Below are 14,171 nucleotides of genomic sequence, written 5' to 3'. Positions count from 1 at the left end.
TCTGACTCATCAGGTTTTTTGGAGAACTGAAACTTTCTACTTCCCCCCAGAGCATTAGTTCACTACTGCACCAGCCAGGCTTCATGTTTTTGTTCTGGTGAACGAGCATACTTATCGTTAAGACTTGTTTTCTCTCTTATGATATGGAGGTCATACTATTACCGCTGAGATACTTTGTGAAAATGTGCTAATTAACAAACCTTTTTGCAGTTTAACTCACTTCTGTAAAGGTATAAAATAATGAAAATAAAGAAAAACCACTGAATGAACAGGTGTATAGATTAGCACAGATTACTGTACCATAGATTACCACAGAACAGTGTGCCATATCACAGAATACCACAGATTACTGTAGAATACAGCACCATACCATAGATTACCATAAAGTTAAAGTTGAATAGTTAAATTACTAACTAACAGAAGACATATTTTTAGCATTACAGATCTTTTTTCAACATTTTATTGCTGTTAGTGCGGGAAAAATAATAAGTCCTCGTAAAAATAATTAACTTTAATAATTGACCTCACCTCCTGCCTTGTAATCACGTGCAGCCTCGGCGCTGCAGGGTCACGTGGTGTGGCCGGCTCAGCAGAGGAGGAGGAGGAGGAGGAGGAGGAAGGTGGACCCAACAAAGCGACGGAAGGTGCGACTGCCTGCGGGTGAGCCTCATCTCCAGCAGGTAGGACGATTTAAACATATATTCTCCTTCTGTGTCCTCGTTCAGCAGCTGTAGAAAAATAAACCGAGACAGGAAGTGTGCTGTTAATGTCGCTGCTCCGCGCTGTAGAAACAGCAGCGGACTCCTTAGGACCTCCTGAGGACTCATTTAGCGGCTTGTTTGTCCTGTTTCATACTTAATACCGCCTGACAACAGTTAGTAGAAATCTAAACATTATATATATATATATATATATATATATATATATATATATATGCAAACCGGGCTTTTACTGATGTACGCCACGCTAGTCATTCTTAAAATCAACTATTCTGTCAAATTAAACCCTTCAACTGTGTCCTTAAACGCATCATAGGTAGGTTTTATACTTTACACACCTGAGGAGTTCACCTGGACATCATCTGCTGGTGCACATGCACAGAGTGGGTAACATTTTTGTCAATATCCTGGGCATTATGTGTTTTAGCTGATCTTATAGTTTTGTTACTCTGTCTATCTGACTTTTCTTTCTTAAAGTGTGAAATATAGCAGAATGATGAGTGAATGTCCAAATGAATAATCTATATTTTCCCCAGAGGTCACATCACCCACACATGCTAGATGTCTGTAAAGCACCAAAATGTTGTCGCATTTAGTGCTGAAATTCTATTTATGATATAACTTGTAATTTTTCGAGCTTAAATGCTAAACATACTCTGACTCAGCTCTTCAAATGTGAGGATTTTCTCTGTTCTTGTGTACTTGTATTTTCAATAATTTGGGGTTTGGTACTGATTGATACATCAAAAAATAACAGAAAAATCAAATGAAAGTGATGAATAAATGCAGCTCATAGCTGCAGCGTCAACATACGGTGAGCAGACTCAAAAACATTGTGGTGTTCGACTTGTCAGTGGCCTGTGGTCAAAATATAAACCTGCAGACTCAGTGACACAATGTTGGTCAAAACAACAGTGGGTGACGCAGAATCACGTTGGACACCTGGACGTAGTGAGCTGGACAAACGTGCCGCGACAGGGAAAGCTAGATTTGTACTAATCTTGTAAACAGGATTAACACCTCTCAAAGCCCCCTCACAGTGTCGTGGATGGGAACTGGTTGTGCTGGATTTGTACCATCAGGTACTGGGGTGTTTTTGAAATGTTGCACCAAATGGACTTAAAAACACAATGGTTTAATGTTTTGTTTAATGAGTTTGGCCAGAGTTATTCTGTTCGTACAGTATCCATGGAGGCAGCTGGATTATTGTCTTAGCATGAAGCTGTAGCTCTGTGGAGGAGGAAGGAGCACGGCCACAGACAGTATGTTTAGCAATGAAAACGGAAGTGCAACACCGTCTAGTGATCGCTTACAAAGATATTTCATGACCTTTGTAGTTGACAATCTCGGCTCAAGATCCACCTCCTCAGCTGTCTTCATCAGCACATCAGCATAAGCAAAGTCCATCTTTGCTTAGTTGTCTTGGAACCAGAGACAATTAGTCACTTCACTTGCATTTTTGCATATTTCTTTTATTTTTACTGGTTCCAGAGTCAAACTTTGGGTTTTGTGGACAAACAAGCTCTTTGAGTATGTCGACGTGGGCTATGGAAAATCACAATGGGTGATTCCATTAATTAAAAGGCTAATGAAAACTTGACAGTTTGTCTGATGATGATGAAGAGCATGTAAAATGGTCAAAAGCTCTAGAAAAACAAGTGTGTTGAGATTGTTTTGTTTTAAATCCAAACAATAAGTTTGTACTGGTCCTTCACGTAAACCCTGTTATTGATGAGGGAACAAACTCTAATTTGATTTACCTCACAGCGGCTATGCAGAACATTGGTCACGCTCCTATATCTTTACTCAGGCCTGAAGTGCTGTAGCAGAGGAGTCTATACGAAGCGCAGTGGGAGTTGCAGCTCTTACTAAATTTGGTGTGGTGTGTGGATCATGCAGACAGTGTGCAGTCAGCTCACCAGAGAGATGTGGTTGTGCAGCGTTTGTATCACGGCTGATGAGTCTCATCTAGACACTTCTGCTTTGTCCATTAAATGAGGTGCATTTTCACTCTACAATGTGCTGTGAGGGGAGAGCAGCACACAGCAGGAACGACATGTGACACTATTATCAGCTGGTGGCACAATACACTGAATGAATGCTTGCAGTAGCTTTTTTTTTTACTCTATTAGTTTATACTAGTTAGTATGTGACTTCATCATCACTAAACTGAATTGCCTCAGCTGTTGGATGTGTTGCCATTTTGTTCAGACAGTCAAGGCCTCCACAAGATTCTGGTGACCTCTTGACCTTTCCTCTAGTGCAGGGCTGTTCAAATCCAGTCCTGGATGGCTTGTCGCAGGTAGACACTGGGCAGGTTTGGCTCATTAACTACCAGACGCCAACTCTCCTGGACTGGAATTGAACCCAGTTCTGCGTTGGTGTCCCTTACTGTGCCAATGAAATATCCAACATCTACTTGATAGATTGGCGCAAAATGCATGGCCCCCTGAAGATGTATCCTAGCTCTGGTGATCCTCTGACTTTTCAGGCTACAGGATAGGTTGGCTTGTAAGAAATGCCCTTTGTTAATCTTCCTGATCTGCCACAAAACAGCTCTCCTGAAGGGGCCATTCTGACTGTAAACATGCTGTAGATCACAATTTACTTTTAAGACTTTTTACATGACGTGACGCTCCACTGTGCTCTAAGTAAAGCTTCACCGAGCCACTAGTATTGCTGCAAACTCTTTGGTATAGACATTCAAGATCCCCAGAGGAGGAATCCTGATGACTTGAGTGATGCATTGACTTTTCTTGTAGCTGCACCAACCGGTCAAATTTACTGTAGCCCTAATGCTAATTAATGCTAACATACTATAACCTACATAAACACATTAGCATGCCAGAGTGGTTGGTCGTACTAAACATGCTAAATGTAGCTTTTGATGTGCCTTCGTCCTGGTTCCTCATGTTGTAGAATAATCTATTCTATTATCATCTATTAGTCAAACCAATAACAGTTCCCCCAACAGAGACTTCTCCAGCCCACGGTAGTGGTGACGGGTGTTGGTGCTGAGGGAGGAGGTTATGTAAGCGTTTTAGGGCTCAGGCTGGGGGTGATTTTTCCCTCAGAGACTTTGTGCTCAGTCAGAGGGGTTAGAAAGGTCGGAGGAGCTGTGGTGCATGGCACAGACCAGGAGCAGGTTGTTTGAGGAGGACAGGGGAGGAGAGGAGGCCTCAGCTCGGCTCATTCCTGTAGAGGTGACATGGAGCTCTCAGGGAGGTCATCCGGACAGCAGCAGAACAGGCAGCACCTGAAGTCCCCTTGGACTCTGGTGAGTTGGGGTGCTGGTTAGACTTCGTTTGAATATGCAGAGTGAGTTTTTCTTTATTAACTTTTGACTTGGATGTTGCAAACACAAAAATTACATGACTTCAAATGTTGGTAGCATTTTATTTGGAAAGTGTAGTGTTGATCTCTAACAATTAGGTGTCAAAAGTCTGCTGTGAGTCTCCTTAGTCTGGTAAATCTCACCCTGAACTAATCCTAACCCCAGGTGTAGCTGTGACCTGTGTGTTTTTAATCCTGAATCTATTTCTTACCCTATCCCAAAGTAAACACCTATAGACTATGGATAAGATAATGGATAAACCCATTGATAAATCACGGCGTACATATAATTTATTTTGTGACATTATCCAATACTTTCAGTTAAATAATCTCAAAATTAGATGGGAGTTCTGTTTTATAGGCTTAACTAGTGATTTAAATACCTTACAAATCACGATACTTTATCACACTGATGCAAAAATCCCATGAATCACATTGGCACCATGTCTTAGTCCTACTTTCTTTTGTAATATTGTCATCACCTGAAGGTCAGTAGAGTTTATCATCACTAGACTGTGTGTCCAGAATGTGATGCATATCATGACGTTTTCCCTTTTGTTTTTTCATATTCCATGTATTCATCTGAAATGTTTTATTTCAGTTATTATAAGCAGGTGGTTATTTACAGCGTTTATTTCCTTCTACCACCAGTTAAGTGCTTTAGAGTTTAGTTTAAGGGGTGCAGTGGCTACCAGTCTTAGAGACTGAATTGTTTCAAAGTCCATCCAGCTGGTATGCAGCTCTGATTTAGCCAGTGTAAACTTTTGTCCTAAATACTGAAACAGACTACTGCAGTCTCTTTGTTCAAGGCAAGTCCTTGTCTGTAGGCCAGATATGCTACAAACTTAAGAAAATGTTTCTGAAAAACTATTTTGAGCTCATGTTCAGCGTTGAGCCCAGGTCTGATCTCACAAAACTTGGCCATAACAGGCCGTGCATCATGTGTCCTTGTGTTGAAAATGTTATTAAAAAAAGCCAGGAGACACTCATGCACCATCTGATCATGAGCTCCTTTAGATTAAAGCGTGGGGTGAATAATTAAATAATGAAGCATGAAAGAGTAATGTGATACCATGTGCACCACAGAGACAGAAAACTGCTCTGAAAGACCAGACAAGGATCAGAGAGAGATTTTCTCAGTGGTCTCAGTAGCAGTTTATGTAAAGGAGCAGTGGTGTTGTATGGTTGAATCAAGGCTCAACCTTTGTCTTTTGAGGATTTTAAGAGTGTGTGTGTAAAAGTTCAAAGGTTTTGGAATGAGTGAGCATCGACTGAACATCTGTTCTCTGATTTTTTCACTTCTGTATAATTTTTCTCTCCTCTCAGTTAGCTGAATGTTACTGGTGCAGGTTTAGACTAAATGGCAGCCAAGGATTTTCATTTTTATAATCATGAGTTTATTATCTGAAGTACTTAACGCATGTATTAACACAGTGTGAAAGTTTGCCTTGTCCCCCTAATCTGCCACAAAACAGTTCTCCTGTGGGGGCAGTTCTGACAATTTATCACTTAATTCACGTTATCTTTCAGCTGCTCTGTATTGTTGAAGGGTCACACTGTTTCGTACATGGCAGAAGTCATGTCAGGTCGGAGATCAGATGAATTTGACTTCACCTCCTTTGAATTCAAACCTAATTCAAGAGGGGAGATCAGCACCAGACAGAGGAGCCTAGTAGGAAACTAATCCCGCCAAACTAAAAGTCACAAGCTCATTTGGATCAATATGGTGCAGACACAATACTGGGTTAACGTAGTATTGTTTGGCTATTTTGAGCCATGGTTAGATGGTTTTTACCTTAAAATAGTTGAACAAAATTATACACAGGTGGCATTCAAAAGTGCAAATGATACACATCTAATTATTAATCAGAATGAATAGTGACATAGGATTAAAAAAGACCTGGAGTTAGAGTAGCTGGCTATGTTTGCCCCAGTTTGGTCAGTTTTGACGCAGTTTTGTTCCTTGTGAAGACAGAAACACACACTGTCCGTTCTGCTGTGGCCTGCAGCAGTGTTGTGGCTGCAGTCGAGGGCCTGATTATGTCTTGATCAGCTCAGGACTCTTTTGAGGAAAATGGGACAGAGCCACTGTGTTTAGGGACCAGCTTGCATTTCCTTTGCAGACTATTCTGAACAACAGGAGCCTTACTACCAGGACACTGGCCCAGTAAGATGCTGACAGAAAGTGACGTGGTTTCATTTTGCTTGCATTTCAGGTGTGTTAAACTTGGTTTAGAGGGTAATAAATGCAGAATTTCCTAGATGTACATGCTAATTATTTTTGCCGACAGGTGGACACCATGAACTACGTGGGGCAGCTGGCAGGCCAGGTGCTGGTGACCGTAAAGGAGCTGTATAAGGGGATCAACCAGGCCACTCTGTCCGGCTGCATCGATGTGATCGTGGTCCGGCAGCCTGATGGCACGTTCCAGTGCTCCCCTTTCCATGTCCGCTTCGGCAAACTGGGAGTGCTGCGCTCCCGGGAGAAAGTGGTGAGTTTTTAGTCTCTTAATATTTTTTACATTTGTTTTAAGGTACAGATTTCCATACAATTCCAATATTCTGTTGATTAAGTAAAATTAACTGGTGGTGAGAAATGATTATTTGTGCAACTCAAATGATTTTCCATCTCGCAGTGAAAACTGGTGCTGATGCTTAAAAACATGCAGTAAAATGTGTGATAAATGTGGATTTAAACGTCACCACTGTCTGCTTCCCACAAGACCTTTATTTATAGGCACTGTGTAGCTGTCAGCTGACGACTTAGGTGGGAAACACCGATGAAAGCTCAATTTAGCTTCTTCCCAAGACTTTCATCCCATTCAAAAAACCGTGTCTTACAGAGGATCTTATTACAGAGTGTCTTATCTTTACAAGCTAACAGAGGATCCAGACAGTGCAGGAAGTAGTCTTAATCTTTCTGATAATTTAAAGATGGAAGAAAGCATCACTGTACTATATGATTACTTTGACCTTTTTTTAACAACCTAATTCCACCTAGGCAGCCCAGTTCTTAGTAAAACCCTGCTCTTTCAGTACATGGATAAAACCAAGTGGCATATGCTGACAACAGCAATTGTTTGTACAAGCTGTTCTCATTTTTTCTGATGGCTTAACTCTAATTCTTCAGGTAAATCTGTGGCACCGTTTTTTTCTTTTCTTAAATCCACAAGCTGTATTGTAAACATGCTTATGTTGCCTTCGAGGTCAGCTGAGGAGAACGTGGTGGTGAACTGTACACGGTAAAGCTTCGTACAGAATATTTGTTTCAGAAATGTGCTGTTTGACTCTGCAGATTGATATAGAAGTCAATGGAGAACCTGTTGAACTACACATGAAGCTTGGGGACAATGGAGAGGCCTTTTTCGTCCAGGAGACGGAGAAGCACAATGTGAGTTTTGAACAGCATATGATGAAAATGAAGCAGCTAAACAGATTTTGATTAGTGTAGAAATCAACCAGTCCACCTTAGCTTCTTTTAAAGCCATGCTAGCAAAATGTTGGTCTATTCCAGAAATATCTCAGAAACTACTGGATTGATTGCCTTGAAATTTCATACACATATTCATGGTCCCCAGAGGAGGAATCTCAAATGTTGATCCTGTGTCTTTGTTCTTTGTGTAATTTCTTTGTTAACAAATGTTAGTATGCTAACATGCTAAACTAAGGTGGTGAACACTGTACCTGCATGACATCAGCATGCAAACATCGTCATTGTTAGCTAGCTGGCATTCAGCACTGCTGTGGCTAAGAAAGGCCTCACATGGCTGTAGACTCTCAATATTGTTTATTTGCTTACCTCAAAACAGGAGATTGTCCCAGCCCACCTGGTGACCTCGCCCATCCCCATAGAAGAGGCTTTCTTCAGGAGCAGAGAGCCCAGATGTGGGGGTTCAGCGGCGGAGAACAGTCAGAGTTCTCAGAGTCCAGAAGACCCGGCCTCTGGAAACCTCCAACCCTGCTCCAACATGGCCGGAAAGAAAAGAAAGAAACGCAGGAGGAAACATAAGGCCGAACCACGCAAGGAAGAGCAAACCACACCTGCAGGCGGGGAGCTGGAGCTGTGTGAGCTCAGTTCAGATGAGGAGCACAATGCGCACAATGGACGGTAAGTAGACAGACCCAGTTATAAAGCTGTTATTTGTTGTAAACCTTTTGTTGATTTTATTGTTTTCTGTCCTCAGGGCATCTTCATTCTCCACGATGAAGGACAACATGGACCACAGGCAACCTTCCCCCCTCACCGCCCTCGAATGGGACAGCTACCCTTTCTCAGACGGAGACTGGTCCCCTAGCACTATGTACGGCCCACCCACTTTGTCCTGTCAAATATTTACATTGTTCGCACAGGCAGAGAAACAATGAGGCATCATTTCTAATACACTTAATCAAAGCAGACAGGGCTGAGTAAAACAAATCACTCCCACTAGGTCATTACCGCTGACTCAGTGGAAATGTGGTGTTTGTTTACAGGAGGGAGATGTCCGAGTCCGCGTCACCCAAGAGTGACTCTGAGCTGATGGTGAAGCCGGCAGAGAGCATGCTCAGGGCCGAGTCCCACATGCAGTGGACCTGGGGAGAGTTTCCTGAATCCACCAGGGTAAGGTTCGGGTCTAGACATGTAGAATCTGGTCTAAACTTTGGCGATGAGACAAATGAGCTGACGGGGATTTGTGGGGTTGAATTGCAGGTCTGGTTCACTTATACATGTTTATGTATATTTACACTTTATCTTGTACCATTTTTTTCTCTCATTCAGGTAAACAAGAAGTCGGAGCCAAAAAAGTTGACCATCACTCCCTCTGAGAACACACATTTCAGGGTTATCTTAAGCACCGAAGCCATGGAGGAAGAGTCAAGGGAAGGCGATAGAACCATTGATCCCGTTTGCAGTATTGTAAAGCCAGAGCCTCGGACCATCAAAGTCGATCAGTACAGCTGCAAGCCACAGCCCCCCGAAGCTTCATCACACGACGCAAACATCAGCGAGCACAAGCCAGAACTTTCTGACTTAATGTCCAGCAGTTTTACCTCCGAGCCATGTGCCGCTAACTCTGACTTCAGCCCCAAAACCGAGTGCAAGACCAGGTGGAAATCTTCGCCTCCCGGCCGCAGGGACGACAGCTCTGCTGCCAGTGGAGGCAGAAACGTGGTTGCGGACTCGGTGGCAGTTTGTCCTGATACAGGAGCCTCCTCTAAACCCACTGACTCCCCCGTGAAGAGGAGAAGTAAGACAGCTTCCTTCATAACTTGTCCTAAAAAAGTACAGTTTTTAAGCCCACAAATTTCTAGCGTATAATTTCTGATGTTGCAGTATTTATTGGTGTGCTTGCTCTACAAAAAAAGATGTTTTTAGATGCTGCATGAAAATGAGAGTTTAATTACATTAGTTGCATCTTCAGTATCGTGGGAAAGTCTCGAGTAAAAACCCAAGATTATGTGAGCGTTATCTACAGGAAGTTTAAATATACTAGGATGAATGAATGTTAACAGGAAGGATGTGGCTTCTGTTTGCGCCAGTGTGTCTGTGGCTGCTCTGCGTTCACATGCACAGGTGGACAGAAAAGGAAGTCAGCGATTTCTGAGAAGGCAAATCTTGTCTTGCTTTCATTTAGGTGTGAGAAAGAGGAGCCAGCATCAGGGACCTGAAGACATTTACCTGGATGACCTGAACGCACTTGACCCTGATGATGTTGCTCGGTACTTTCCAAAAAGGTACAAACCTGGGAATCCTTTCAGAGTAAAGTCACATTACCTCATTCTGGATTATTTTATGTTGTATGAATAAATGTGGCACTAAAAAGTATTGCAATATTTGACATCCAGCCCTTCTTGGAAACAGAACCACATAAAAAATGAAAATAATAAGTATCATTGTGCACTTTTGGGAGAAAAAAACAACTCGGGGATTTTTGCTGTGTGAAACTGACTGTCTCTGTGTGTTCAGTGAGTCTGAGCAGGATCCTAAACACTGGGTCGAGATGGGCAGGCGCTCTGGATCCCAGTCGCCCCAGTCTGTTGGCAGCGCAGCAGCGGACAGCGGCACTGAGTGTCTGTCTGACGCTGCAGGTGACCTCCCTGACGTCACCCTGTCGCTGTGCGGAGGTGTTGGTGAGAACTCGGAGATCCCTAAAGGTACCCAGTTATCTCTATTAGCAGCAGTTAATTGCAGCAACACTGATGAAACACATTTCCTCTCACATTCATCTTAAAAACCCAGTGGGAACAGAGTTTTTTTCTTCTTAAAGCAAAAAACAGGATGTTAAGTAGATTTTGAAAGATGCAACAGCAGCATAAGCTTTATTGCTTATAGGTTTTAACAGTTATTAAAAAAAAGATTTATTGCATGTTTTTGAGTTAAATCCTTTGCCCAGCTCATTGCATGTCTCCACTTATGACAAAACCTATTTATACATTTCTATCCTCATTTTTCATCCTCATTTCTTTTCATGTTAGTCTTTTTGTTAGTCTTAAGAATGCTGCACATTGCATTTGACTAATTATATTACTTTTGTATGTGACAAATAAACCTTTAAAATCCTCAGATTAAATAAGAATGCTTTGCATATTTTTACTGTCCTGCTTCACAGCTCTATACTGCGCCGTGATGTTGTTGTAAATACAGAAATGCGGGCGATTGCCATAATTTATAATCAGGCTTTTATGTTCTATTTACTCCAGAAAAATTCATGGAGCACATAATCACCTACAATGAATTTGCAGAGAACCCAGCAATAATTGACAATCCCAATTTGGTGGTTAGAATTGCAAACAGGTGAGTCTTCCCACTTCCCACAAAAATGGTTCATGATTATCATGTGTTTAATGTATGATGTGAACATTACAGCTCAAAAAGGCTTCTCTTTTCCAGGTATTACAACTGGACTCTGGCGGCACCGTTGATACTTTGCATGCAGGCTTTCCAGAAGAACTTGCCAAAGGTCTCCTCTTGCTCTAATGTGTTTTATAGCGTGCTCTTTGATCTTATACTGGGTCTGCACACTGCATCATTTGACACATAAACCATTTATGTGAATTGCAGGCTACAGAGGAGGCCTGGGTGAAGGAGAAAATGCCAAAAAAGTCTGGACGCTGGTGGTTCTGGAGGAAAAGCAGTGTGAAGCAGGTACGTGTGACTCAGCCTCCCACCTCCATCTGTGTGCTTACGGCACTGAAGAACCTTTATACCACAGCGTTTTTAACTAACAGGCCACAGAAGGCTAACAATAGCTCTCCCCCTCTTCAGTTATCATCAGAGACCAAGTTAGAGAGACAGGAGTCGCTGACCAGAGAGAGCCCTGCCCTTCACCAGGCCCCAGAAACACAGTGAGTCAGCAACAAAGCTCTGGCTTCCTCACAGCACTACAGCCACACACCAACACCAGCACTGTTGGGTAAACATGTTCCACACAGGCCGGATTAGCATGTTGCTGAGGGAGCAGTGCTGCCATTTTATGACTCACAAACTCAGCATTAAGAATTTAAGAGACTGGCTTATATGCTAGTTTTAACTTTGTTACAGATGATTGTGGATGCATCCAGTTTTTGAGTAAAATAAGTGAAAGCACAAACATCCTGCATATTTATTGTTGAACAAAGCAGAGGTAAAGGCACACGAGGAGGTTTGCTGCCCTCTGGTGACGCTAAATGATCGTGCATTGTGAAACCTCAGCTAGTATACGAATGGCTTTTTCGTCACTTCATTGCCTCGTTATTGTGCTTATTTTGACTTAGATTTGTGTCTGAAACTCAGATTGAATTGATTTTATTCTGGCGCAGTGCTCAGTTTGCTGTTTTTGTCTCGTCTTGACATTGCCTCCTAGTCTCACTTGAGAGCGTTTTCCCTCCGACAGGCAGAAAGCAGCAGAGTGGTCCAGTGAGGATGAGACAAAAGAGCTGAATGCTGTGGCACCTGCTCTGACACCTACTGAGCACGTGCAGAAAGAAGGCCCAGCACCGGCACCTTGTCCCTCCTACAAGAAGTCCCTCCGCCTGTCGTCTGACCAGATAGTAAGACTGAGTGTGAGAGTGTTCCCTGATGCTGGCTGTGTGGATAAAATTAGCAAGCAACCCACCATTATTATGATTATGTAAACTAAAGCCTTGTGAAAAATATCAACCTGTGTAGTTCTAAGAGCTTATCACCCTGCTGACCTCAAATGTTACTGTATTCTCCTCTTTCTTGTGAAATCTTGTCTAGATGAATCACATGGAGATGGAGACCAATATAGTAGCACATTTGTACCTATAAAGTACCAACAGGATCAGAAATGGAACAAAGAAACGGCTGCATTGATTTTTATCCTTCTTGTCCATAGTTATTCACAACAGTGTTAAAAGCTAAATCAGTGGACACTCTTTAACTCATTTCCTGTCTCTTCCAGGCCAGCCTGAAGCTAAGGGAGGGGCCTAATGACGTCACCTTCAGCATAACCACTCAGTACCAGGGGACGTGTCGCTGCGAGGGCACCATCTACCTGTGGAACTGGGACGACAAGGTCATCATCTCCGACATCGATGGCACCATCACCAAGTACGAGAGTCTAAACACCCACCTCTTCATTCTAGATTGCGATCACATTCGGCCTCAGCTGCATTAACACAGCCGGCTCTCCCTTGAAATCACGCTGGTCGTTTTCTGCCCACAGATCCGATGTGTTCGGACAGATTCTCCCTCAGCTCGGGAAAGACTGGACTCATCAAGGAATCGCGAAGCTTTACCACTCGGTGCACGAGTAAGACACAGACGCCCGCTTCCCTTCATTACTACTCTGTCAGCATAAAAGGTGTCAAACAGTAAAATCAATGAATATCTGACTGATGCAGGAACGGTTACAAGTTCCTGTACTGTTCGGCCCGAGCAATCGGCATGGCTGACATGACCCGAGGATATTTGCACTGGGTGAACGACAGAGGGACTCTGCTGCCTCAAGGACCCCTCATGCTCTCCCCCAGCAGCCTCTTCTCTGCCTTCCACAGGTAACGACTCCTCTTCTATTCTGAGCGTCGGTCAACAGCACCGTTTGGACAAGATGCAGCACGGATGAATTTCTTCACGGGATTTAAGTAATAGACATTTATCGGCATCTGTTGGGTTTGTAGCAGCACTGACAGATCTGAGGCATTAATGGCAATGCATCATTGCAGTTCAAAATGATAACGACTCATGAAGTTGTGACAAATGTGTTGAAATTAATTTCAAAGTAGGCAGCAGCCAAAGGTCAGAGGTTAAGTATGTGATCCTGTCTTTGTAATTCTCTTGCTAGAGAGATCATTGAGAAAAAGCCTGAGAAGTTCAAGATCGAATGCCTCACAGACATCAAGAACCTGTTTTTCCCAAACACACGTCCCTTCTATGCAGCCTTTGGAAACAGAGACAGCGTAAGTGGAACGTTTTAGTTGCAGAATCATTTTAAAGTTTTGGGGGGTTTTGTCCTCACTATTGTCTTCACATCTTCATCGCAGCACATTTTATTTTTGTGAGAAAATCTAGGATTTACTGAGCACAAATAGGTGTAATGTTTTGTACAGTGAGATGCTCTTGTCTCGTTTCCTCTGTTTTAGGACGTGTTTGCCTACAAACACGTGGGTGTGCCTGTGTGCAGGATATTCACAGTAAATCCCAAAGGGGAGTTAATCCTTGAGCAAGCCAAGGGCAATAAAACATCGTAAGTATTGGACCATCAGTGGAATCATTGTTTTTGTCTCTGCCAGCTGTTTTCTCTCAGACCAATGTTTATTGGTTCCATTGCTGTTTTGGTTTGTTTCTTTCTTTAAATTTACAGATACAACCGGCTGAGCGAGCTGGTCGAGCATGTTTTTCCCCTACGAAACTCACAACACAACGCCACCTTCAGCTGCCCAGAGTTCAGCTCCTTCTGTTACTGGAGACAGCCGATCGCTGAGGTGTGTTTCGAGGAGCTGCTTTAACTCACGCTCATACTAATGTTTTCAATACTTGAAATCTACAGAAGTGAGTCGTAGTATCTGTCATGACTGTGCACTGGTACTTAATACTGATAATACAAGTATTCTGTCATTGTCTTAAGTTAAAAAAGTTTGGGATATTAATGTTTTCCATATTTGATAATTTAGGACTTATTCCCTTCATGCACTTGC

General features: G+C 42.7%; 1 protein-coding gene across 2 annotated transcripts; it reads left to right on the top strand.

Moving 5' to 3' along the window:
* The first annotated feature begins 610 nt into the window (after positions 1–610).
* Positions 611–14,108, top strand: LOC139220817 (phosphatidate phosphatase LPIN2-like). 2 transcript variants are annotated; one of them, XM_070852667.1, is made up of 20 exons: positions 611–680; positions 6,344–6,544; positions 7,348–7,443; positions 7,862–8,160; positions 8,237–8,353; positions 8,526–8,652; positions 8,812–9,280; positions 9,668–9,767; positions 10,000–10,187; positions 10,734–10,827; positions 10,924–10,993; positions 11,095–11,178; positions 11,299–11,378; positions 11,906–12,062; positions 12,437–12,585; positions 12,701–12,787; positions 12,879–13,031; positions 13,319–13,433; positions 13,617–13,720; positions 13,838–14,108. In XM_070852667.1, the coding sequence occupies exons 2-20, from the start codon at positions 6,353–6,355 to the stop codon at positions 13,980–13,982; spliced, it is 2,826 nt and encodes a 941-aa protein (XP_070708768.1). In that variant the 5' UTR covers positions 611–680; positions 6,344–6,352; the 3' UTR covers positions 13,983–14,108. The 2 variants fall into 2 exon arrangements, with proteins under 2 accessions (XP_070708768.1, XP_070708769.1); XM_070852668.1 differs by lacking the exons at positions 13,617–13,720; positions 13,838–14,108 and having other exon boundaries at positions 13,321–13,411.
* Positions 14,109–14,171: the final 63 nt, after the last annotated feature.

This window comes from Pempheris klunzingeri, chromosome 21, assembly GCF_042242105.1.
Source record: "Pempheris klunzingeri isolate RE-2024b chromosome 21, fPemKlu1.hap1, whole genome shotgun sequence".
NCBI lineage: Eukaryota > Metazoa > Chordata > Actinopteri > Acropomatiformes > Pempheridae > Pempheris > Pempheris klunzingeri.
Note: the sequence above shows the minus strand (reverse complement) of the source record. Positions and strands in the feature narration are given on the sequence as shown.